This window comes from Dermacentor variabilis, chromosome 10 (assembly GCF_050947875.1).
Source record: "Dermacentor variabilis isolate Ectoservices chromosome 10, ASM5094787v1, whole genome shotgun sequence".
Taxonomy (NCBI): Eukaryota; Metazoa; Arthropoda; class Arachnida; order Ixodida; family Ixodidae; genus Dermacentor; species Dermacentor variabilis.
Genome location: NC_134577.1, coordinates 50,208,739 through 50,234,336, shown reverse-complemented (window position 1 = coordinate 50,234,336; position 25,598 = coordinate 50,208,739). Strand labels below are relative to the sequence as shown.

The following is a 25,598-nucleotide window of genomic DNA, read 5'->3' as shown; positions in this document are numbered from 1 at the left end:
ATGCTATGTCTTCGAGACACACCTGACCAGTAGATACACCACATAAAAAATAGCAACTGAAACTTTAGAAAAAACAGATCCTACAGTAAATAATTATGACAGTAGTGCTGACCAAAAAAAAGAAAAAAAAAAAGAAAAAGGGCCATTCCTTGGAGTGTTTTTTCAGCCAAGGGAGAGCGGGCATGGCCTCCGAAACTGAAGGATGATGCACCCTTTTTGTTGATAGTGCACACCTCCCAATCTTGGAGGCTCTAGAGTGGGCCACTGGAAGCCAAGCCAGCAGAAAACCCAACATGGCAGTCTCCAAGATAAGGTAGCGTGGCTCAGAATGAGCGATTAATCTGGAAAATTGAATATCGGGACCTAGATTCAACCCAAAAATCGGGTCATGAAAATGCATTAGCTCTGTCGGGTCTGGTATATTATTTAGCCCTGGTATTTTCTCTTTTCACCTCTAAAAGGGAGCCACGCCAACTGGAATGTGCTCACAGCTCAAGTGCTTTTGTTCTGCTAACGTAAATTCTAGGCTGATTGGAAAATAAAAACTTGTTGTCTGTTGGTTGAGGCTGTCCCTCTGTTTGCAGGCACGTCCCGGAAGTGCCGTGGAATGCACGGGGGCGTCATTCGTGGTGTTCAGCGGTGCTCTCAAGGGTCCAGGGGAAGCCAAGCACAGCATCGTCGAAGACGGTGTGCTGGTGCAGCTTTCGCCAGCCAGCATGGGAAGTCTGCGGACAGCGCTGCGTGCCATGCGTGACTGGCATGTTCCAGCGGTTCCTGCGTCGCCTGGCGAAGACGCTGGCCACATTGCCGTCATCTGGACAGAGGATGACCGGCCAAAGAATAAAGGGTTTGTGACACTTGCATCCTTGTTTTGTGGAAACCTGTAATCTCCCTGGTCAGCAGTCCGATTTGCCACATAAACACAGTGCTTGCTCAAATTCATTAAAGATGTTGACTTTTTCACACGAATGACATGGTTTGGTGGAGCGCTTGGTCTTCCTATAGTGCTAGCATGAAACAATATTACCTTGAGAATACAGTCAGCATCAGATTTTTCGGACTCTCTAGAGGGCGCGAAAATGTCCGAAAAAATTGGCAAGTCTGAAAAAGTGACCCTTTCATACCTTTACTATGCATCAGCCTAATACGTTGTGTATGCTTGGCTGCGTAACAGCGCTGTAGTGCGGCGAAGGTGACTTTCGGGCGGCGGCATTATGCAATGCAACACCCTTGCTATACTTCCCAAGCTTTGAAGCCATCTACGAGAATGAAAAAGGTGTGTCGGTGCCATTTACTACAGTGGTAAATATTTTTTATCAATGGAAAACATGCCACTGAAAAGCAGGAAGCTTGGTAGTGAACGTCAAAGCAGCTAGGCCTAGCATTTCCATTGTGGCTATGGCTGCTGGCGGATTGGCATGTGAGAGTGCTTGTTCAATGCTGCGAGATAAACAAAATGGCAGCAGCGGTGGCTTTGATTATTGCTGTTTCAGACCTGCGGTCACAGCAAACAGTCTGTAAAATCAGATGGCAAAGAGTAGTGTCCGAAATTGGCTTTGTAGGGCATGTGGCGGGGCTGTGAACGTGTCCAAATTATCGGGTATGTCTAAAAAATCAGTCTTTGGCTGTAGTAGTGAACTGGCTGGGTTGGTATTCGTTGTGGAGAACGCTCATAGAATGAAGAACAAATAAAGGGTGATGGGCACATGCATGTCCTGTCCCCGTTGATTACTTTGTCCCTCATTCTATGTTCGTTTTCCAACATGATTGATATCAACATTAGCCTGGAAACATTGACAACTTGTACAGAGAAAATCCAGAGATACTCAGATTATTTGAAATTTTATTTACAGTTAAACCTTGATGTAACCCTTTATCGGATATAACGAATGCAGAAACTTTTTCACTGATATCAGCGTGTAATTAATACAATAAATATGATAGCTAGTAATAATCGATAGAATGGAACTGCTTTTCTGCTGGATGTGACATTATAATGAGGTTCGACTGCACAAACAGCCACATTCATAATGGCAATGATGCCAACACATTTGGTGCCCTAATCTAATTTTCTGACACGGCTGTTACAGGGTGCAAAGCCCAATAGACGGCCGCAGTCTGGAGGGCATTACTGGTGTGCGCCTGCGTGCATTCTCGGACTTCTGTGCTCGGGGCCTGTGCCTTCGGTGGACCGAGTTCTTTCTCCTTTCCTGTGACGGAGGACCAACGTGGGGAGGGTAAGCAGCTGTATTAACAACAGCCTGTTTCAAGGCCGCTGCAGAGCAGCGGTTTCTCCTGGAGATCTTTCATCACCCCTGACCTTGTGTCACTCGAGCCCACTCTGTAGCCACAGATTTTGTAATCTCATTACACCATTTAATCTGCTTCCATGTTTGATGGTCCTTCTCTTCTGTCGTCACCCATATTCTTTTAGTACGAGAAAAAAAGTGGGTTAACCGAGGGGCCCGATTTTTATTCATCATATCATGAGAAGCCAACAAACAAGGACACCAAGGAAAGCATAAGGGAAATTACTTGTGCTTACTAATTGAATTAAAGAAATGATAAAAAGTAATGACAATGAAAGTGGATGAAAAGACTTGCCGCAAGTGAGGTGTTCTTATTTTTATTTACTTATTTCAATACCCTAAGGGCTCAGGGGGCATTGTATAGGGGGGATTATTATACAATCATAAGGCACAACAAGGTTACAAATGCCATGGAAAGTAAGAAAATATCACAAGTACAACAGAAATGGAGTGTTTACATATCAAAGCAGGAGGGTGCTACAGGTGTCATATCACAGTCAAGAGAGGTATACTATATGAAATATCGTATACTATATGGTATACTATATGAAATATCGATTTCATGCACATTGACGTAATTAGAGTCGCTGAATGTTGACTAGATTTGGATACATCAGTAAGGGTAACTATTTGTTCCGGCAGATCATCCTACTCCATCCCTATGATGTGAAATGAAAAGCATGTAATATCAACAGTCTCAACCTGGTTGTCTAAGAAGAATTCCTTTGCTGTGTGTCACAGGTGCGAGGACCCCCAGCGGGCTGCTGAGGGGCTGGCCCGGGCCTTCTGCGAGGCCCTGCTGCCACACCTGACCTTGCTGCAGCCCCTGTCTCCACTTGGCCTCCGTGCCCAGTTAGGCCCTGACCAAGTCGGCTATGAAGCCGGTGCGCAGGGCCAACCGCTGCCAGTTGTCTGTCAGGAGCCACTGGACTGCGCATTGGTGCCCTTGCTTACTGGGCCACAGGAGCCCATGCACCTCGAGATGCTCTTCCATGTCATCTACCAGTGAAAGGATTCAGGATATCAGCAGCAGCCTGGCCGGATGAGAAATGTGCGCTAACTACTGTATATTCAGCTCCACTAGCAAGCCATTCTAATGGACACTACATCAACAGCACTCCTGAATGACTGACTGACTTTGCTAGCCGCTTTGTGTGCTGTTTTAAGTGGCACCCCACAATGATGAGTGTTACATGGCTTCCACTCTGTCACGTGTACCATGTTTTCCCCTCATCAAACCCGAAATATTGTGAACAGCCTACTGCCCAGAGAAAAGCTCTCCGAGAAGTCCTGTGAACCGGCTTCACATTTACTCCTCGAGTGGGATCAAAACAGCTACACCTATGATACTTTTTTACCACTCACTTTTGTGCGAGAGGTTGTGCATGCTCATTTTCATAAGCCTGGCCGTTCCTGTGAACTCTGTGGGGGGCCTGGAGAGCTTGTCACCGATGCCACTTTCTTCTTTTACCGACAGTGCAATCTTGCTGCTTTTATCCCACACATTGATTGCTACAAAGTTCTTATCTTGAGAACAAGAGATTGAGGACCTGCCGCCGCATAGTTAGCATTGTAGTCCTCCTAACACTCTTATGGCATGTGATGGGGATACTATCGCCTAAGCTTTTCTGAAACGGACAAGCGGACACAAGCCTCGTATGTTCTCGGCTTTGAATTTAGTGCGCACACTATGCATTGTTTGTTGTGGCGGTCAACACCTGCATCAATCCCAGCTAGACCATGACACCCCATTCAGGCTTGCAAAGAGGACACAATCATTTTGGGACCTGTGCTTTTGCCAGCTGCATCCATAGTGAGAGTGTCGGCGCACTTCCTTTATGTACGTGGAAGCTGTTATGTGAAGAACTTATTGCTTATCATATTTTGCTTGATTTGCCAAGTGCTGAAGGTAATTATATTACTTGTATGGGGTAATGCTCTTTTTACCATTGTGGGTAGCCTATTCCTTAGTTTCAAGATGTTTTTAATTAAACTATCAGCAAATGCTGCGGTAGATGGCTCAGTGGTGGACAATCTGTTATGCCCGCTGCTGCCTGGCAATTTGACCACATGTGCGTGCCTATATGCCAACTTCACTAGTTCTACTCTCACTTAAGGTTTGGCACATTCTTATGGTGCTGATGATGCAGACGTTGATTCAAAAGTGTGCAGCTACGCTTTTGTAGTTGCTTGAGTAACGATTTCATGGGTAATAGGTGCAACAAAAGCCAGGGATCAGCCTCTTGTATGGTCTACAAATATGCAGATTATCGCACACTGTGGTTCAGTAGTGAGGTTACATGTAGCAACCTCGGCAGAAAACAGGGGTTGTGCATTTGTTTGTGGAGTGTGAACGCATTGATTACAGAGCATAGACTTGTGCCGTTACACATGCTGCCCAGCCGTTGCTCACCGATTTATTGTAGCCAAGAACAGACAGCCGGAAGGCTAGCACAACAACATGCTGTTGATATCTTCTCTGATGTCATCAGCACTGAGATCTGCTAACCCGAGTGGCCATGCCTAATTAAGAATTATTGCATTTACTTGCCGACATAATTATTGACCATTGTTCTGGGTTGCTTTCGGTTTTCAGTGGGTAGTAATTTTCTTTATACAATTCAGACCACTTGTAACTGCATGTAGTGGAAATCTAGATATAAAGCAGTCCTTCTTAATACTGGTTTTTCTATCATAAAGTTAAGATCATACACTATACAGTCGAACCCGGCTATAACGAATTCGCAAAAAAATGCCTATCAGTTCGATATAGAGCATAATTCGATATAAGCCTGCTAAATAATTGGATGTCATAAAAGCACATTCCATTTATAATATTACTTCTGTTAATGAAACTAGCTTAGTTTCGCATGAAATAGTCCTATATTTTCTTATGCTGCAGCAATTTCGCTGCCTACGACGCAAGCACCTTTCCAGATTGTCTAAGGAGTTGGAGCAGCTGGGGCCGCAACTTTCCGCATTCGTGTAGAAGCACCGGACTAGTGCACGGTGCACGCCACAGGCATCGGGTCGCGAGTTTGGCCGCTTTAGCCCAAATCTCCCCCTTATTCTTCATGATCGTGATGAGAGTGCTCCTCGGAATCTTGTACGCTTAGGGGATATCCGACTTCTCACCGCGTTTGACCCGATTTATGATTTCGAGCTTCACGACGAAGGGCGAATTCTGCTGCTTCATCACAGCAACACTGTGGGAGAAGGCCCACATAGCACGCACATAATGAACCAGAAAAGCAGCAAGACAACTCGCACTTTCGGCATCTTTCGGCGTCTTGCACAACGAGAGCACAAGAGCCTCTGATTGGCTGTCTGAGCAAGCGCTGCGGGCGGGCCAGGATCATATTTAGCAGGGGGCTGTCGATGGCTCGTCCGAGGCAGCGTGGTCACGTTAAGGAGACCGGTTGGTTGGAGCCGCGCCGCCGAGTTTTTCTGTCACTACGAGGGAAAGCCAACTTCCAGGGGCACTTTCTGCCAACCGACATTCGATATATCGGGAGTCGCTGCTATTTTTGTTCGATGTAAGCGTAATTTTTGCTATATATACTCGTTGTAACTATACCGTGTCCAGAAATTGTTCGATATATAGAATAATTCGATGTAAAAGGATTCGATATAGTCGGGTTCGACTGTACACCTATAATGCAGTCATCTGGTGCAGAATATCTGCAATAGAAGCTGAAAGACTTTGTAGACAAGTTAGGCAGTGGAAGCTTTCGTGGCAAGAGTGCTGGAAATTGAACATCCTGTTTGGATGTTATGATGGTGGGGTATTCCTGGCCACTTGGGCTGAGGATTTCACATGTGTACAGACACTGCGCATGTGTGTTTTTATTATAGTGCAGATTTTCATGATTCTGGTGACCTATGTTATATAGCTGATTTGCACTGTATAGAACCCAAACTTCCCTTGGTATCAAGCAGGCCTGTGCAGCATGGTACTTTGAGGCAGTACAGGAAAAACAGGAAGGAATTTGAAGCCTAACTGTCCTTTATGAGCTGCATTGACCAGCTGTGTTGTCTCACTAAAGGCAACTGCTTTATTTTATACGTACTTCAAGTTCTTTTACAACAAGAAACAATAACTGTCCCACTTAGGTAGCCTCAATGTTGGCATAATTTTACATGCCTCCGTGTGCACTTGAATGCGAAGCAGAAGGTCAGCATTTAATAGATGTGCATCACTGCTAATCTTCTCTTTGGAAATACATGGTGCCTGAATTGCACCAGGTAGTTCCTCGCACGATGCGAAGAGATAGTAGGTCGAATGAGAATTGTGGAAAGCAAGCATGGGAACAGCTAAGATGCAGGTGTGCTCATGGCAGCTCATATCAGAAAGCAGTCTACAAGCATTCTGCTTTTATAGGGCACTTCCTCACAGCTTAAAGGGACACAAAAGAGAAATAATATATCAGTTCAGAATGATAAGTATTCTTTCAAAACCTTATAGTCCATTAGTTTTGCCTTAAGAGGTCGGCTACTGAAATAAAAAATGAAGGCAAAACTTCAATTTCTTGAATCTTTGCGCCAGAAACCCAGCACCAGTACTTGAAGGGCTGCATTAAGGCTTTCAGAGCATTTTCTTGAGTCAGAGTTGTTGTGGCATAATAAAGGTTCTGAAAATTGCCAAGTTTAATCTTTGGCTCCTTAAAGAATACAGTGCGGTCAGTCTACAGTGTAGTCAGGAAGAATATAGTTAACTATTTACAAGCAGGTGCCGTTAAAATGTGATGTCACAGTGAGCTGGTGCGCGAATTTGATGGTGGCACCGTCACCTGGCTTATGAGGCATCCTGTCACCTTTACGTTGTTCTCATTTTGCTCATTTTCACTATAAGAGTGACTTTCTTCAGTATTGTGAAAAGTAATATAATAATGCAGCTAAATTCGTTTTCTCTTTGATGTCCCTGCTGCACCAAAGCAACAAGTTTTTTTTGGCATGGCTTCCAAAAATCGAGGCACATTATTACCTCTGTGGCATGCAATGTGATCTCGGAGGCTGCAGTTTTGGCTCACTGGAGTCATCGCTGCTTGTTACCAGAGAGGAAGTGGAACCTTTTGTTCACAACCTAAAATGCCCTACAATAGCTTAATTCACTTTGTTCTACGAAATTTTAGTTTCTGAACAAACTGACTTGGACACAGCTGTTGGCATTTGCACACCAAACCAACAATGTGCACAAGCAGGTGTCAGGAATACCTGAGAAGCCAATCATGGACAATGTAGGGAAGTCATGTATGAATGCTCCTTTTACTATTGCAGATGCAGTTAGAGCCCCAATTGAAACTAGCACTTGATGCAGTACAGTGCCTGTGCTAAGAATAGTTAATGTAATTAAAGAATGCTTAATGTAATATGAAGTCTATTCGGTGGTGCATTTGCTTACAAGTCTGAATTTACTTTTGTTTTTCAAAACTTTTTGTACCCATTTGCATTACTGCTTTCATAGCTGTGATATATGTACCAGCTCTCTTCAGCTTATTTCAATCTGCGATTTAAGGTAAAGCGTGACATTGTCTCACTGCACACGAGTGAGCTCTGCAAGTCAAAATTCCAATCTCCACCCGTAAGAGTGAAAGGGGTGAAATCTATATTTTCAGCCCCCTTTATTAAATCGTAACAGCCTTCAATAAATAAAGCTCAATTTGCCTGCTGCACATTATTTGAATACAGGAAAGCTAAGACTAACATTGGCCTTGCTGAGCTTCGCATCAGGGCTGACTCGCTAACTGAAATATCTACAATGAGGCATTTTGCACTGCGCTTTAAATTTTGTGGTTGGGCAGGCGGCAGAAACTTGCTATTAGCAGAAGACTGGTTATTGTGCATCTGACTGAGCTTAACCTCATCGCCATACACCGGTAATACACAGGTAGCGCAAACGTGACGATGCCACACTCTTGAGAGCTGCAGCTCTTGTGTCACAGTCTTGCAATGGTTGCTGCTGGCGTAGCAGTGTTAATGGAGCTTTTGACGTATTACTATAGTACTTGGATTTGTAACCCGTGACCATTTGTGCTACTCCAGACCAGCTTACAAGCGTAAAGAGTACTGACGTAATGTTTTCGAGTTGTCATTCTTTTTGTTTAACTATAGCCCAAGCCCTTTAAACCTTAAAAAAAATGCTTGCAACGATCAGAGTGCACCAAGCACATGATTTACTATAGTGTGTTTCTTTAAGAACCAGTTTTGGCTTCGTTTCCTGGAGGAGGATATGTCATGACGCTGCTATACATTTGCTGGCTCCGCGCTACATGACTTCCACATGCAAGCCCAGCCAGAAAAAGAACATTCGTTTGTTTACTCTATCATGAGCAATGTTGTCATATCTAGCTCTTTTTCTACATGGTGTTGGCAGACCACGTCTGTATCGTGGTGTCGTAATAGTCAAGGACACCAGGTCTGGTATTTCAAAGCTAACTTTAGTATTATATGTTATAGTTGTTTCCCGACCTTCAAACTTGCTGAGCATTGTTGTTTTACATGCCAGAAGTGTGGAGGAAAATTTCTACAGCCTCAAAAAGATGTAGGCACTCCTTTATTTTAACATCTGTGTTGACTAAACATTCGGAACTGCCTTTATGTGTGGCCTGCTAATGGGTCTTTCTTCAACTAAAGTCTCACTACCCTTTGACATGACTCAGCTGATGTGTGTTAGTGTTCGTGTGCCTAGGTAGCACGCAAGGCTGTTCCACAGATGTGAATTGCTGCCGGGAAGCCGTTGAACAACCTCGATGTTAAGGTTGCTGTACAAGTTCAATTTATTCTAGGCACGTTTGCTTGTCGTGAAAATGATTATGTATGAGCTGCTTGTACAGTATCTATGACATTTGCATGCTGTGTAATTTACTACTTTGGCTTCGATGCAGGGTTAACTGGAGCCCAATCAATTTGCACGTGTTCTACTTGGAGCTTACATACTATTTTCGGCATCTTAAACAGAATGGGCGTATGAGAGGTGTGTGCAATATCGTTTGCAGGTTTTCTTGCTGGGATGGACAGGATAACATCGTACAACATGCATCTTTAACTGTTTATAACTACTTTTACAAGAATACGTTTTCTCTTTTCATTAAAGAAAAATTTATAATGGCCAGCTGAATTTAGTTGTTACAGAGCTTCATGTAGATAAGAATGCATGCTCAGCCAAGTGTGAAAGGTTGCTGTATGTCCAGGCATTCGTGTGACTGTTTTAGGTTTAATAATAAAAAATATAGGTGATGTAAAAGAATTGCTGTCCATGCTTCTATTTGAATCGGTGGCTAGTTAGTGTTATGGTTACCGACATTTTTATTTCCTCAGTTGTGTGGCTTGGTTACTTTTTGGAAAGTGTGAATGGTTGGTGCCTCGTTGAGGAGGATGCCTTGTTTAGCACTTTGCATAGGTCGTCACAATGACTGTGTGACCATATGTTGCTGTTTGACCTTGGGCACTTGGCCTATGGACTGGACCGTTTGTGCCGGCATGTCACTTGCACGAGTCATGACAACATGGACATTGGTAGCTGTGCTATGATTGCCTCTTGTGAGAGAAATCTGCAACATATTCAGTGCAATTCAAGATGGTGTCACGTGGTTTCAAGACCGCAATAAATAAGTTGCTTTTACTGTTATTGCCTTGATTCTGGTTTTCCTGTTGCATAGTCTGGTTAGAGGAATGCTGAACAAAAATTTCGTCCTAGCTTTTTTTTTTTTTTCCAATAGCTGTCAACTCCGTAATTATGGTGTAAAGCCTCAATTCCTTGAGAGTGCCACAAATTAGAGCACTCGCACGCGAAGTGTGATGCAGCTTCAGACATGACGGAGTACTTCACGTCACTGCAAGTGGACATGGCAGTCACGTGATATCATAAACAACTGTGCCGGCCAGCCTGATGCAGTGATTGAAGGCCATACAATAACTGTGCTGCCAAATTGACCTTTCCAATAGTTTCTCTCTCGACAAGAGCGGAGGGCAGTGGAACCCGCCCTCCACTCTTGTCCTGTCATGTGCTGAATGGACTTTTGACAGCATGGTCTTAGTGCAGAACATTTGATGCAAAATTCAAGGACAATTCAAGGGTTTCCAGGCTGCTGGAGTCAGTCACACACATAAAGTAAAAAAATATATATTCATATATTCTCAGCTGCAGTTCTTCTCAGCTAAGCATTGCACGCACGCTGCAACCTCTTTTTGGTGTCTTTTCAAGGTCAACTTTCTCACTGTAACAATGTCAATCGACTTGTGGGACATCAGTGATCGTGCAATTCACTCGAAGGTAAGTACCTAGCTTCTTAAAGATATTCGTCAGGTTAAAGCAGAATGGCTGAAACTTGCTTTGCCCCACAAAGCCCCGTGTAATTTTTGATATGCTGAATATTTGATGCCTAAAAACTCTAATTTAAGTGGTGGAAACCAATGTAGAGCCCACACTACCGTTTTTGATATGCTGGAGGGAGTTTTCAGTTGTGGATGGTTCAAGTTAATTACTGCAATATTAATTACCGTGCTAAATTCTAATCAGTTGTAATTTCACTGGTTTCTTCATACCAATATACTCTCCATTGTGAGAAGCAAATGTGAATGAGTTGTGTTATTTAATGGGAAATGGTGTTAGTACTTTGTGAGAGTTAAGCACAATCATTTCTAGAGTCCGAGCCTCAAAAAGGAAGCCATGATGGCTGCAATGTAAACCAACTAAGAGAAAGCGGTTGTAGCAGCACGATGGCTATTTAAAACAACTTGGTATCTACATGTGGGCATGTCGGACTGCAATCGCTTGAGGAAACTCTGAAAAGATGATACTATATGGGATCGTTTCCCAATAGACAACGTCCACAGCATGCCACCGATGTGGAGTTTGCTACTTTGAATAGTCAGAAGCCACACTAAACCACAGTTTTCAAGGAAATGAAGGAGCTCATTTATTTTCAAGGGCCCTGGGCTCTTCTCCAAATTGAAAGGGTTTTCAAGGAGGTGTATGAACGATGATAGCGTGTGGTACACATAGGTAGTGTCTGGCATAAGACTGGCACATCAGGTTTTGGTGTTGGGAATACCTACTTTTTCTTGTTCAAAAGCTGTGCTGTACCTTGCACACATTTTGAACTAGTCAGTTTAAGAGGCAACATAATTATTTATTGCTCTGTCAAGGTATTCAGGCTCCATAGCATAATTACTGATCAGCAGCTATTCAATAGAAGAATACAAACAGGACAAATGTTTTCTGTTGGCACACTAATAACAATATTTTTGTGTGTTTACAAATTTGCAGTAAATGTGCCTTGTGAACTCATTGGAAAACAAAAACGACCAGTCAGTCTAGAGAGGTGCTTATTGTGATGTCAGTCATGATTTGGAAACAACTATTGGCGGCATGTTGAGACATGTTCAAGGACTACAAGGGCTTTTCAACCTTTTTGCATTGTGCTCCTCTTCTTGACAGAAATAAGTAGGAGAAAAAGATTGCTCTTCACAAAGATTACATTGCTGCCAAAAGCATTACAGCAGTGGTGTAGCTAGGTCATCTGGCACCCGGGGCCCATAGGTAAACATATATAAACATACATATAAACATACGAGCACATGCGCATTCTTAGTTCAGGTTTTACACACACACACACACACACACACACACACACACACACACACACACACACACACACACATATATATATATATATATATATATATATATATATATATATATATATATATATATATATATATATATATATATATATATATATACTTTTCAGTGGCTTGTCATTCACAATTATCTATACATAGTACTCATTTGTCGGTAGAATAAGTGGACACTCCCATGAATATTTTTGCAGGCCATGCACTTACAGTTGTTGGCACTCGCTAAAGTTCCCACTCATTTCCTCTCGTGTTCATAGTCACTTCCGTTCGCACTTATCGGCACACAGTCACAATCACACTTTTATCTGTTCACTGGCGCTTGCTCACACACATACTCTTGTCCACTCACACACTTCAACAGTGGCCCATGTTCATGCTCTCGCTTGCTCAAAATCATCATCACCAACTTTTGTTTGTACTCACATTAACCAGCCCATCTCTCCTGTTCATACTGCACATCTGCTCAAATTTATTGGCACTCACTACCATTCATATTTACATCCACTATGTCATTTGTCATTTGCTAATGCTCTATCTCACACCTGTGAAATGGGTATGAAGCAAATATGAGCCAGTGCACTCGTGAGTGAGTATGCCAACCTAGGAAACGTGCATAAATAGTGTGGAAACCATTGAGCATATTTTATTAGTATGTTGCTGTGTCTAAGTAAAAGCAAAATGAGAGTGCTGTTTCAGGTGTTAGGTTCATAAGGATAGTAGAGAAAAGGTAAAGTAATTGTAAAATCACCACCCAAGCACATCTGTACAAATGGTTAACCAGTGAAGCTGAAACATGCGGCCCCTGTGTTTATCACTGGGTTAATCCTGACGGTTCACTAAACGACCACTTGGTAGGCTGCTGGACTATCGGAACGCAGTTGCTGCTTGCGCTCAGCTGCACGAGCCTGTTGCTGTGCCCTGGTTGCAGTATCGGCACAGTGTAGACGAGCTCGTTGTTCATGGTTCTGCTTCCAGTGTTGCTGATCAAGAGCTGCCTGCACCTTAGGAGTACTAATGACACGTGGCCTACACATTTCGGAGCCGGAGAGAAACTGCTGTGCATGCTCGGCTGTGACAGAGAGCAACGACGTCACTAGTGGCACAGCTAATCTAACACCACCTAGATAGTCTAAGGCCTCTTCATTCTGATCCATGATGTCATGTTACCTGGCCTGACTGCCATACAATCTAATGAGGATGCTCCTGAGTAGGCAACAGTGATTTTGATGTCACTGCTTTCATTACGCAAGCCTTGTCAATGGAAATTTCGGGCCAGTTAGCGTGATGTCATGGATCGTAGTAAACAGGCCTTGTGCTATCTAGGTGGTGTTGGCTATTCACACACCACTCTTTCTTTCTCTCTCTCTCTCTTTTTTTTTTTTCGTGTATGCGCATGGAGTTGTGCTGGAGAAGTTTTCAGTGTACAGGGGACCAACAGATGGACGGACAGACGGACGAATCGGCTAGCCATATGCAGATTTGCTGCAATAGGTGTGACAAATATTACCAGTAAAAGAGCACACTCTAAGAACAGTTTACACCCTTTGGCGTGCCCCTTCTGCCACACAACAATAATCGTCAACTGCCTTGATGCGTTTCCTTTCTTTAACGCTGCGAGCCTGGAACTTTCCAGTAACGAACGGCACGCGCGTTATCAGAAGGGGCACTCCAAAGGGTGTAAACTGTTCTATGCTGATAACGCGTGTGCCGTTCGTTACTGGAAAGTTCCGGGCTCGCAGCGTTAAAGAAAAGAAACGCATCAAGGCAGATGACAATTATTGTTGTGTGGCAGAAGGGGCACGTCAAAGGGTGTAGACTGTTCTTAGAGTGAGAGGCGCCGTGCCGTCGTGGGAATGACGGGATATGTGTCTGCGAGGCTTGTGTTGGCTGGTGTTGTAAGAGGCTTCATCTAAAACGTGGATATGGCTGGACAAATAGCGCGTTCTTGAAGTGAAATCTTCATAAAATGTTTCCATTCATTCATATTACATCTTTACTCACCTACAATGCATGACCAAGCGAAGAAAAGCAAGAACAGACGACAACCTGTTTCAAAGTGAGTTTGAATCTTGTCATCTGTCCTCCAACTTTAGCTGCCCGCTAATACTTTTTACGTATCATATAATTGTACATGCAATAAAAAGGTTTCATAGTTAAACAAAACATGTTTTTGCGTAATAATAAAGCTAGAACAGCTTTTTACATGCTGTTTTATTAGAAAATGGATCATTCACTCTAAAAAACTTTGCACCCTTTGGAGTGTATATCTGCCACATAACGATAATTGTCATCTGTCTTGATGCGTTTCCTTTCTTTAACGCTGCAAGCCCGGTACTTTCCAGTAACGAACGGCATGTGCGTTATCAGCATGATAGCATTCCCGACAAGAAAGTAGCAGGCGCGGCGTTTTCAAGAAAGGAAACGCATCAACGCAGATGACAATTATCGTTGTGTGGCAGAAGGGGCACTCCAAAGGGTGTAAACTTTCTCTTAGAGTGTGCACTCTTAGAAAAATTTACACCCTTTGGGGATTATCTTGTCCCAGTCCCAGAACAATAATCGTCATCTACCTTGCCCGCGTTTCCTCTCTTTAACGCTGCGAGCCCGGTACTGTCCAGTCATGAACGGCATGCGCGTTATCAGCCTGACGCAGCATTCTTGACAGGAAAGTAGCGAGCGCCGAGTTTTCAAGAAAGGAAACGCAAGCAAGGCAGATGACGATTATTGTTGTGGGACAAATATACACCCCAAAGGGTGCAACCGTTTTAAGAGTGTAAGAAAAGTTTACACCCTTTGGAGTGCCCCTTCTGCCGCACAACGATAATTGTCATCTGTCTTGTCCGCATTTCCTTTCTTTAGCGCGGCGAGACCGGCACTTTCCAGTCACGAACGGCATGTGCGTTATCAGTGTGACGCAGCATTCTCGACAGGAAAGTAACGAGCGCAGCGTTTTCAAGAAAGGAAATGCGGACAAGACAGATGACGACTATCGTTGTGTAGCAAATATACACTCCAAAGGGTGTAAACATTTCTTACACTATTAAAACGACTGCACCCTTTGGAGTGTATATTTGTCCCACAACGATAATCGTCATCTGCCTTGCTTGCATGTCCTTTCCTGAAAACTCGGCGCTCGCTACTTTCCTGTCGAGAATGCTGCATCACACTATAACGCGCATGCCGTTCGTGACTGGAAAGTTCCGGGCTCCAGCGTTAAAGAAACGAAACGTGGGCAACACGGATGACGATTATTGTTGTGGGACAAGATACGCCCCAAAGGGTGTAAAATTTTAAGACTGTAGAGTGCGCTCTTAGAATTTACACATTTTGGGGCGTATCTTGTCCCACAACAATAATCGTCATCTGTCTTTGCCCACATTTCCTTTCTTGAAAACGTTGCGCTCGTTACTTTCCTGTCGGGAATGCTATGTCAAGCCAATAACGCGGATGCCGTTCGTTACTGGAAGGTACCGGGCTCGTCGTGTTAAAGAAAGGAAATACGGACAAGACAGATGACGATTATTGTTGTGTGGCTAATATACACCCCGAAGGGTGCAACTGTTTTTAGAGTGTATAGTTATACTAATATGAAATTCTATGCTGCCAGCGAAAGCCTTGGAGATTGATTGTTGTGGACACTTTCAAATCCGTTCGATTCGCCTGCGCCACTCTGAACCAGTTCACGGCGGTGCACGATAAGTTCGTAAATTGTGCAGATCCAATTCTGCACTCTTACACTCTTAAACGGCTGCACCCTTTGGGGTGTATATTTGTCCCACAAAAATAATCGTCATCTGCCTTGCTTGCGTTTCCTTTCTTAAAAACTCTGCGCTCGTTGCTTTCCTGTCGAGAATGCTGCGTCACCCAGGTAGCACACAAAGTCTTGAAAACGTCGTATTAAGGGATTCGACGTCTGAAACGGATTTTTGACCAAAATCGACGCATCAAAGACGTTCCAAACAAGATAGCTTAAAAACGAGGGGTGAATACGTTTTGATAACGTTGGAAGCCAGACAGCTTAAAAACGAGGGGTGAATACGTTTTGCAAACGACTCAAAACGCCACCGCCACGCCACGGCGCGTCAGCCTCTTTAGCGGCTTCTACAATATTCAAGAACCCAACAACGCGATCCAACCTTGCGCAAGGTGGCGATACCGTCGTCAAATCATGTGACCAAGGTGGCCACGTGATTCGTGATGCCGGGCAGCCGGGCGAGCCGGGGCATAGTCGCGTCGTCATGGCGTCGTCACGTCACCGCACCCGCATTGCGCTGTGGTGTGTTTGCGGCTGTTCTGAACGTGCTGCCGCTGCCCTTTGCTATGTAAGTGTTGCAGTGTTTTGCTGTCAAGAAAACGATATTCTGTGATCAGTTTGGGTTGTGCGATATGTTTGTGTGGTTTTAATTTGGAAATCAGTAGTGTTTTCAATTGTTATGTGATCAAGGCGGCCACGTTATTCGTGAAGCCGGGCATAGTTACGTTATCGCACTCGCATGGCACTATGGTCTGTTTGCGACTGTTCTGAATGTGCTGCCGCTGCCCTTTGTCATGTAAGTGTTGCAGTGCTTTGCTGTCAAGAAAACGACGTTCTGTGATTAGTTTGGGTTGTGCGATCTGTTTGTGTAGTTTAATTTGGAAATCAGTAGTGTTTTCAATTGGAGGGCGCGGAGTGGAGGGCACTAATCACCTCTTCATGTTCATTGTCATGTTATGTGAGGCGCCTTTTCACTGACGCTGTAATTAAGGCGTTAAGGGCAGTATAAGGACGAAAGTTAGAGGGACGAAATCGTGCCTGTGTGTCCCTAGCGTCGGGGTCGGCCGCTATGCGTGATCCTAACAAGAAAGCATTTTGCAGAATGCGAAGAAAGGCGGCAAAATTTCTGTCTGTGCGCACCTTGCCGATCTCCGCAATAGAGCCATCATCGTGGTATTTTAGTCTCCCGTTTAGCAAGAGTGTTGCAGACAAGGGAACTGGTTCAAACAGGCTTTTTTTTAATGATTCACTACTAGTGCGGTATCCCAAAAGGTGAGGTCAAGTGCTCACCCTATTTTCTTCCCTCGCGCTACAGCGCACTGACAGAATTTTGCGTGCACCATACCGTGCTTTTATCGTTTGCGCTTCAGGTTCTCGATTGTGTTTTCGCCCCCTTTAGCCACGTGATGGGTATTTCATGGTATTACCATGTACCACATGTGTCCATATATTGTGTCCAATATATGAAACGGCCAAATTCGATTTTATTTGACGCCTCAAATGGTAGTAATGTATTGAGTCCCTTGTAGCTTTGTGCTTGTTATCAATTTTACTATTTGGCGAATGGATATAGCATGTACGCTGCATAACTCGCTTGTGCATACTGCATACGTGAGTCGAGTATGCCCTTGGTATAAAATAACTTGTATGCTTTAGGTAGTACGATTGTTTGCAGTTTGGGACATGTGTCGGAATGTACGCTGTGCGCCCTTCGCGCTTTACGGCGGCCTGCCGAGTTCGTGCGGGTGCCATGTGTGCGCATGGAGTTCGCGAAGCGCTCTCGCAGTTTTTTTTAAATATATATATACATGTGTTCTGTTGGCGCGCTTCGCACAACAGGGCATGTCGCAGTTCTTTGTCCTTGTGCAACACATTTTCCTAGCGTACGTCTATGCATTATTTGGTACCGGTTTCACACGGGGCTCTTTTAGCCGCTATCCAGTCCGTTACAAATCGAATTTCTCGGTCGTGATGGCTCCTCTGCGCAAGCTACGAGAGTGAGCCAGTCGCATCGATAATTTCGATCCGGATCGGGCTTGATCGCGATCGAGAGTGGTCGTATGACACCGGTTTTACACATGGCTCCCACATAGGGAACACTTTAAGTTCAATGCTACTGAGTGAAGAGCAAGTGCATATATATGCCAGTGGTGGTATGTGGGCAAGTCTTTCTGGTGAAGCCAATACTTGTGCATTCAAAACATTTCAATTACCAGCGTAGTGCATCAATGTGTCTACTTCGACAAAATAGAGCACCAGTGCAGATATCTGAACATACCTGTCCAGGGCAGCAAGTGTGTCTAGATTGAAACCACTACCAGCATGTGCGGCAGTTCTATTTCCAGCAGCGGGACTGCACAATAATCAGTAGGGTGCTCTCAAGCTGTTTATCTATGAAGCTCTGCCTGGACTGTGTGCCAAATATTTTTGGACGTGAAAGTGGGGGTGAATTGGTAAACATCAGTGGAACTGTGCCTGGACTTTGTGGCAAATGTTTTTGGATGTGAAAGTGTGAGTGAACTGGCAAAGAATTTGCTCTGGGCTACATGTGTTAAACGTTTTTCTCATTCTGAGTGCTTTTTTTTTACTTTAGGAGACTGGAGATGTGCGCAAAGTGTGACATGTCAGTGTGCTAATTAATGTATTTGCTGGTTTGCAAATTATTCATTGCAACTTTATTTTTGCCAGAGAGGTACAACTTTGCCTCTTGTAAAGGGCTTTTTAAATAAAACACTTACTATTTATTATGACCATTGCTTCCTTTGTTACACAAACGCAGCTTCCAGTGCATTCCAGTTTATTTCCATGTTTATGTAAGTTTCTAATATGAGGCTTGCATATTCATTTCTACGTTCTGGAGTGGCAAGATGCAGCATTACTGTCTCATCGTTCGCTGTACTACAGTAGTGTTCACTTGTTACACTGAATCCCCCGTTTAAGTATTCTGTACTAATTTAACTTTATTGCTTTTTTGTTGTATGGTTATTTTTTCTCGCCATTACCTTCTTTGATATATCCTAAAGGCAATATTTCCAATTTTGCATTGTTCCCATTTTTTTTTATTTCTGTCACAGGACTGCTTTATGATGGTATGCGGTGGTATTTCTTTTTGTGATCTTTTCAAGCTTCTAGATGATTGGTAACATTGCTTGGAGGCAGTTACCATCCAATTCATGCTCTTGCATTTTTCAGTCTACTTCTTCCATTCGCTCCGATGTCACTTCTGCATAACTCTAGTCCATCTAATAGCACGCGTACTTTACTATGTAAATTAGACATTTTAGTACACTCCAGGTTTTTCTGTTCATTTTTGTATGTGTACTTGGAATTTTGTTTATGTGCTAGTGAATGTTCACTTTCGAGTTCATTACGAATCCTTTCTGCGACTTTTGTCATTGTTGATGTGCTTTTATTTCTATTTGCATTTCTCACACAGTTTGTTCGAACCTTGCATAAGCATTACATTTTAATAAAGTGTTCTTGCTTTGTCACAATGTTCTCATTTCATGCACTCTTGGCATGAAGGGCTTGGTCTAGCCACCTGCCAAGACGTGGCCATTTGTTCTTTGCAGGATGTCATTCCCATTGTGGTTGTAAGCATCGTAGCTTACAAAAGGCGGTATTAAGGATTTATTATTCCTAACAGGCTCATTTTCGTGCGACTTGGTAGAGGATGCGCCGGCCATGCGGGGAACAGTGCTTGGCACTGCGCCATGACTCTTACAGTCGACACCGACGCTTCTACTCATCTGGGGCGCGATTGGAGATCGTTGTTCGAAACGCCCGATCAGTTTCACCTCACGCGATTGGCCTAGGCCGTGCCAACGGGTGCGGCTGACGACGTCTGCGCGGCATAGGCCAGTCGCGTGAGGCGAAACTAAACGCGTTTTTTGAACAACGATGTCTGATCGCGCCCGTCACCCGCGAAAATTAGCTTCAGATGATCGTAAACCTTTCAAGACCGCTTCTAGACCAGCTTTTTGATAACGTCCTAAAAACGTTTAGAAATTGGTTACGAATAGTTTTGGCAAAGGGATTACTTGTGTCTTTCCCAATCCTATTTCTAGACCAGCTTTTCGAATACGTCTTGCAGACCTGCTCTAGATCGTCTCAAGAAAGTAATTAAGCCGGACATTAGCAGAGATATCCGACGTTTTCCCGCCGAAGTTCTCTCATTCGTGTCTTCTTTAACCCGTTTTTATCGTCTTGGATAAACGCTACGAAAACGTTACGTATCTCTTGTGCTACCTGCACACTGATAACGCGCATGCCGTTCGTGACTGGGAAGTACCGGGCTCGCAGCGTTACAATGAAAAGAAACGCGGGCAAGACAGATGACGATTATTGTTGTGGGACAAGATACGTCCCAAAGGGTGTAAATTCTAAGAGCGCACTCTACAGTCCTAAAAATTTACACCCTTTGGGTGTAAATTTGGGTGTAAACTCATAATCCTCTGGACCAAAGTGCAGCGAGCACACTATGCGATTTTTCGGTTCTTTGCTAACACGCTGTGGCGCTCGATCGGCTAGAGGTACGGCACTTAACCACTTCGAACAGAGAGGTTCACTCGTTGGCACAGTGATGAGTAACGTTGGATTCGCCGCTGCAACAGCGCTTGGCCAAGTTCCGCGGACCGTTCGCGCATCCCACGACATCGCACGGACGTGGCATTCTCGCTGCTTGCTCCAAATGCAAGTTTCGCGAGCCAGCAGAACCATCGCAGCACGACGTGATAACGAAACAACTGAAACACCAAAGCGCGCGCGGCGCAGAGTCACGCGAAAACTAAACCTTTCGACCACCCACACTACTGAAGGGCAACGTCAAAATGTTATTTTTTCTTAGAATCGCACAGTAGACAAGTAGCATTTTCTTCCGTCTTATAACCTAATGAAATGTTCTTTTTAAAGTTGAGTACTAGTGACATAAATTATGATGAGGAGTGCCTTCGTCATCGGGCTAGTACCGGAATGTCACGGGGGGGTCTCAAATCGTGTCATTCATTTACCTCAATTTCTCGGTTACTAAAGCTCTGTTCGCGATTATATAGACACCTTAGACGTTCTAGAGCATTGCTTTATCACTTGACTTCATAGTAGCCTTTAGTGTCCCTTTAAAGAAAGGAAACGCGGGCAAGACAGATGACAATTATTGTTGTGGGAAAAGATACGCCCCAAAGGGTGTAAATTTTTCTATAACATTCTTAAAGCGGTTGCACCCTTTGGGGTGTGTATTTGTCCCACAACAATAATCGTAATCTGCCTTGCTGGCGTTTCCTTTCTTGAAAACTCGGCACTGGCTACTTTCCTGTCGAGAATGCTGCGTGACACTGATAACGCGCATGACGTTCGTGACTTGGAAGTACCGGGCTCGCAGCGTTAAAGAAAGGAAACGCGGGCAAGACAGATGACGATGTGGGACAAGATACGCCCCAAAGGGTGTACATTTTTCTAAGAACGAAGAATGTAGACAAAGTTACACCCTTTGGGGTGTATCTATGCCCCATACACTCTTAAAACGGTTGCACCCTTTGGTGTGTGTATTTGTCCCACAACAATAATCGTCATCTGCCTTGCTGGCGTTTCCTTTCTTGAAAACTCGGCTCTGGCTACTTTCCTGTCGAGAATGCTGCGTCACACTGATAACGCGCATGCCGTTCGTGACTGGGAAGTACCGGGCTCGTAGCGTTAACGAAAGGAAACGCGGGCAAGACAGATGACGATTATTGTTGTGGGACAAGATACGCCCCAAAGGGTGTAAATTTTTCTAAGAGTGTAACGACAATCGTCATCTGTCTTGCCCGCATTTCCTTTCTTGAAAACGCTGCGCTCGTTACTTTCCTGTCGGGAATGCTATATGTCATGTTGATAACGCGCATGCCGTTCGTTACTGGAAAGTACCGGGCTCGCCGCGTTAAAGAAAGGAAATGCGGACAAGACAGATAACTATTATCGTTGTGTGGCAAAAGGGTGTCGTTTTGATATAAGAGTGTGTGTATAGTGCCTAGAATATACTGGCTAGTGTGCCGTGCACCCGCTCTTTTCAATGGAGGAGCGTGGCGCCGCCTGCAATGGATGCCCACAGAGGCCGACAGAGGTCGCTGCCACACGGGTGGGTGCAGACTGCGCGTGTCGTCTGCTTCGCATATCAATTTCGCAGCTGTTGCGTCGGTTTCTATGTTGGCGTTTTAAGTGTTATTACAGCGTTGCGTGTTTGTTCCTGGTGTTGTCAAAGAGTGAGTGCGTCGCTGCTGTGTTCGTGTGCTTGTCATTACGAGAACTATGCGGTGGCGGTGAAAAAATGCCGAAGCTAGAGTGCAAGGAGAGGACCTGCTTTGTGCCGTTGTGTAGAAGCGGTTACCGCTCGAACAAAGGGCGTGTATCCTTGTTCACTCCACCATCTGATACGAAGCAGTAGCAGAATGTGCAAGAATGACCAGGAGAACGGACAGAAGGCTTGCACCAACTGCTGTGGTTTGTGAAAAACATTTCGAAACCTGCCTCCATTACTGGAAAGCATCCCGCATATCAAACACTCCATCTATGCCGATGATATCACCATCTGGACCAATAGTTCCCCAACCAACATTGGCTGGCCATAATGACCAACGGGCAATGGAACCCCAATATGTAAAAACTGCGCAAATCAAACATTGGCTACCCAAAATCACATTCTTTGGGGGTGCGAGGGCTTACCCCCTCCCAGGTCGCTCCTGCCAGCTCCCTCACAACAGGCGTGGGAAGAGCTGCTCAGAACGCCGGAAGAAAAAGTACAAAAAGCTCTCGTTGCCTGGGCCGAAAGGGTCGCTCCTCGTGAGGGGCCATTCTAGGACTCGGGCCTGCCAGGTCATAACTGAGCAGAGTGTCAATAAAGTTGTTACCACCACCACCACCATTTGGAAAACAGTTTCCAGCGTGCGTTCTCTATCACAGTGAACGGCGTTGTCCATGAGATTCCCCGCGATAAACCACGCCTGAAACCGTACGCTATACCCACGATATTTCCTGAGTATCCTAAGCATGCACCTTACTTTTCGTGAGTACCAGGGAAAAAAAACAAGAAAAAAGGAGCAGTAGTGCTTTGATCTACTATACTCTTATGTTGCACGAAAGATCACTGCCCAAAATTCTTGACCATAGTGTGCAGGCTTCCTTTGCGTAAGTAAAGCTGAAGCTAGTGCCGACGCTGCTTCACAATTGCACTACGCATTTTGACAATGGAGGCCTTGTCTATCTTAGTCAGACCTTGTCAACCACCGTGAAGGCCGTGGAAGATGCTTTTACTGTGTTCTTTAGCAAAAACAAGTTACATCTAGCGAGTCTAGCTGATTTTTCATGTCAGCATGCAGACACTGGCCTTTCCCCAACTAGGGTGCCCAGAGCATGAAAAACCAGCTTTGACAACACTTGTGAAGTTTTATGTTTTCTTGAGGTTTCGGTTTTTTTTTTGTAAAATGCATCAACAAAGAGCGGGAAGCGCAAAGGCAACGACAGAAGCTCTTTAAACTGCGTCACTGCCACTAGATCTATCTTCTTCATGTATGTGTGCATTATCTCCTCTAGGCCTGTCTTATATGCCCGTGTTTGACTGATGTTACGCGAGAATAAAATATTTGTTACGCTTAAATGAAAGATCTCTTTCCCATTTTAGTTCACTTATATCAGACATAAAAAGAAATCTGCGCGTGTGTACCATGTATTAAAAAATGTATAGTACACAGAACACCGCGTGCAGTCCATTTTACAGGCAATTTTTTTTACTTATTATCCTATCCTCGTGGCCCAATGGGCATTATGAGGAGATGGGTACATGCTTTACAAACAATCAAAAACATTCAAACCTATGAGGACAACAATAAGATAATAGGCAGAAATAGCAGCAAATAAAATAAAAAGAAAGTACAGCGAAATTCAAGTCATTTCAAAAGATGATCGGTTACAGCGGTTTTCAATGGTTATGCATTAATATAACATCAATAGAACAGTAACGTAACCTTAGAATTCCTTTACTTTATTAGAATGAAAAATGTAACCTAAAGCTTACCCTTAAAAAAATTACGCTGCCATCATGGCTAGAATAAAAAACAAGTGTCCTTAGCTATCGCCGAAGATCGAGACACGAAGGCGAACGCCTTGTGAAGCCTACTGTAATTCACCTTAATGCACCCTAATCCTCCTTAATTAATACACCTTAATCCCCCTAATTTATCCTAATCCCTCTTAATCCAATCACTATAATCAATAATTAAATTTGCTAATCATTTAGCATCTCTTATACACGGCTGGACATGCTTTGGTTCGTTTCTGGCCTTCCTTGGATTGTGTGATATTTTCTGTACCTCGCAACACGGCCTTGGAACATGGAGATCTAAGGCATTTGCCTAAAAATTACGTTTTCTCTTCGCCAGCATAGAAACACATCAGGTTCCCCGCTCGAAGCCGAGCTGAGATAGCACACGCTTTTCACGCAAGCGACAAGCGCTAGAGAAGCCTGTTGTAATCGAAACAAACCATGATTTATAAATCAGCTGCCCACATTTGAAATGTGCTGCTGCTACGGCTTAATAAAAAACAAAAAGCGCAGCACCTCGCTTGCCAATGCTGTGGAAACACGGCGGGCTACGAAGACTGGATGGTGCCGCGGCACCCACCTGCACTGCAGCGCTCCTAGCGGCAGCCGCCGGCATTCATTGCATCCGGTGCCATATGGCGTTTTTCACTGGTCGATTCGGAGCAGGATTTCTTGCTCCGCGGCAACGAATCCGAATTTCACTGGTCGATCTGGAGCGGGTTCGCGCGTTCCACTGGTCGTTTCGGATCAACTCGCTCCGCGCCGGATCGCTCCCACTTGCTCCGCTGCCGAGGCGCGGACTCGGGCGGAAATAGCTCACGTCACTTCCGTCTTCAAGCGAAATCGGTACCCGGTTGGTACGCACCTCGGACGACAGCGATTACGAGGTGACGCAGGTGCAGTACGAAGCCTTCTATGCACGTTGCCCACGCACAATCCTTGCGGGCGCGACATGGAAATGACGGACTCTGCGACTGCCGCGGTCAACTTACGCACGGAGGATGGCGAGTTTGGTTGCCGTGGAAACGTACAGAGCGGAAGTGGGGCATGGTTTCCGGAACCGGTTTGTGCGACGTGTACGCAGACTTCCTGGGCGATCGCCCGCGGAGCGTTTTTGCGCTCCGCTGGCCGATTCGGATTTGTGAAACCCGAGCGCTCGCTCGAGGATTTCGGCGGACGCTCCAGATCGACCAGTCAAAAACGCCAATAGAGTTTAGGAAACTCTATGTCCGGTGCCACCCGGGAGACCGCGGACGGCACACTAGCCAGTATATTCTAGGCACTATAAGTGTGTGGTCGTGTGGTACACAATGTGTGGCACAGGCACCATAGAGTTTCTCACTATAACACCTAGAGGGTAATCTGGCGCCACCGTTTATGTGTCTGCGAGGCTCGTGTTGTAAGAGGCTTCGTCTAAAACGTGGATATGGCTACGCAAATAACGCCTTCTCAAAGTAAAATCTTCATAAAATGTTTCCATTCATGCATATTACATCTTTACTCACCCACGATGCATGACCAAGCGAAGAAAAGCAAGAACAGACGACCAACTGTTTCAAAGCGAGCGCGAACCTTGTCGTCTGTCCTCCAACTTTAGCGGCCCGCTGATACTTCTTACGTAACAAGTAGTCGTACACACAATAACAAGTTCTCATAGTTAAAAAAAACCTTTTTTTGGCGTAATAATAAAGCTAAAACAGCTTTTTACGTGCTGTTCTAGTAGAAAATGAATCGTTGTGACAGACGGAACGGTACTTGCCATGCGCGTCTTCAAGGTGTCCTGTCTCTACGAGAATCCACAATATACCGGCATTCCCATACATAC

General features: G+C 44.6%; 1 protein-coding gene and 1 long non-coding RNA gene across 3 annotated transcripts in view; one reads left to right on the top strand and one right to left on the bottom strand.

Moving 5' to 3' along the window:
- The window catches only part of Sara (Smad anchor for receptor activation), a 55,494-nt gene extending 45,558 nt beyond the window's left edge, over positions 1-9,936 (top strand). For both annotated transcript variants that reach the window (XM_075672670.1, XM_075672669.1), the window contains exons 13-15: positions 585-847; positions 2,091-2,237; positions 3,051-9,936. In XM_075672670.1, the coding sequence (XP_075528785.1) occupies positions 585-847; positions 2,091-2,237; positions 3,051-3,318 (678 nt within the window). In that variant the 3' untranslated portion in view covers positions 3,319-9,936. The remainder of the gene's footprint in view (positions 1-584; positions 848-2,090; positions 2,238-3,050) is intronic.
- Positions 529-25,464, bottom strand: LOC142560512 (uncharacterized). The gene is made up of 3 exons (XR_012823383.1): positions 25,279-25,464; positions 3,012-3,308; positions 529-814 (listed from the first exon to the last, which is right to left on the bottom strand). It is a non-coding gene; the product is annotated as an uncharacterized LOC142560512 (long non-coding RNA).
- Positions 25,465-25,598: the final 134 nt, after the last annotated feature.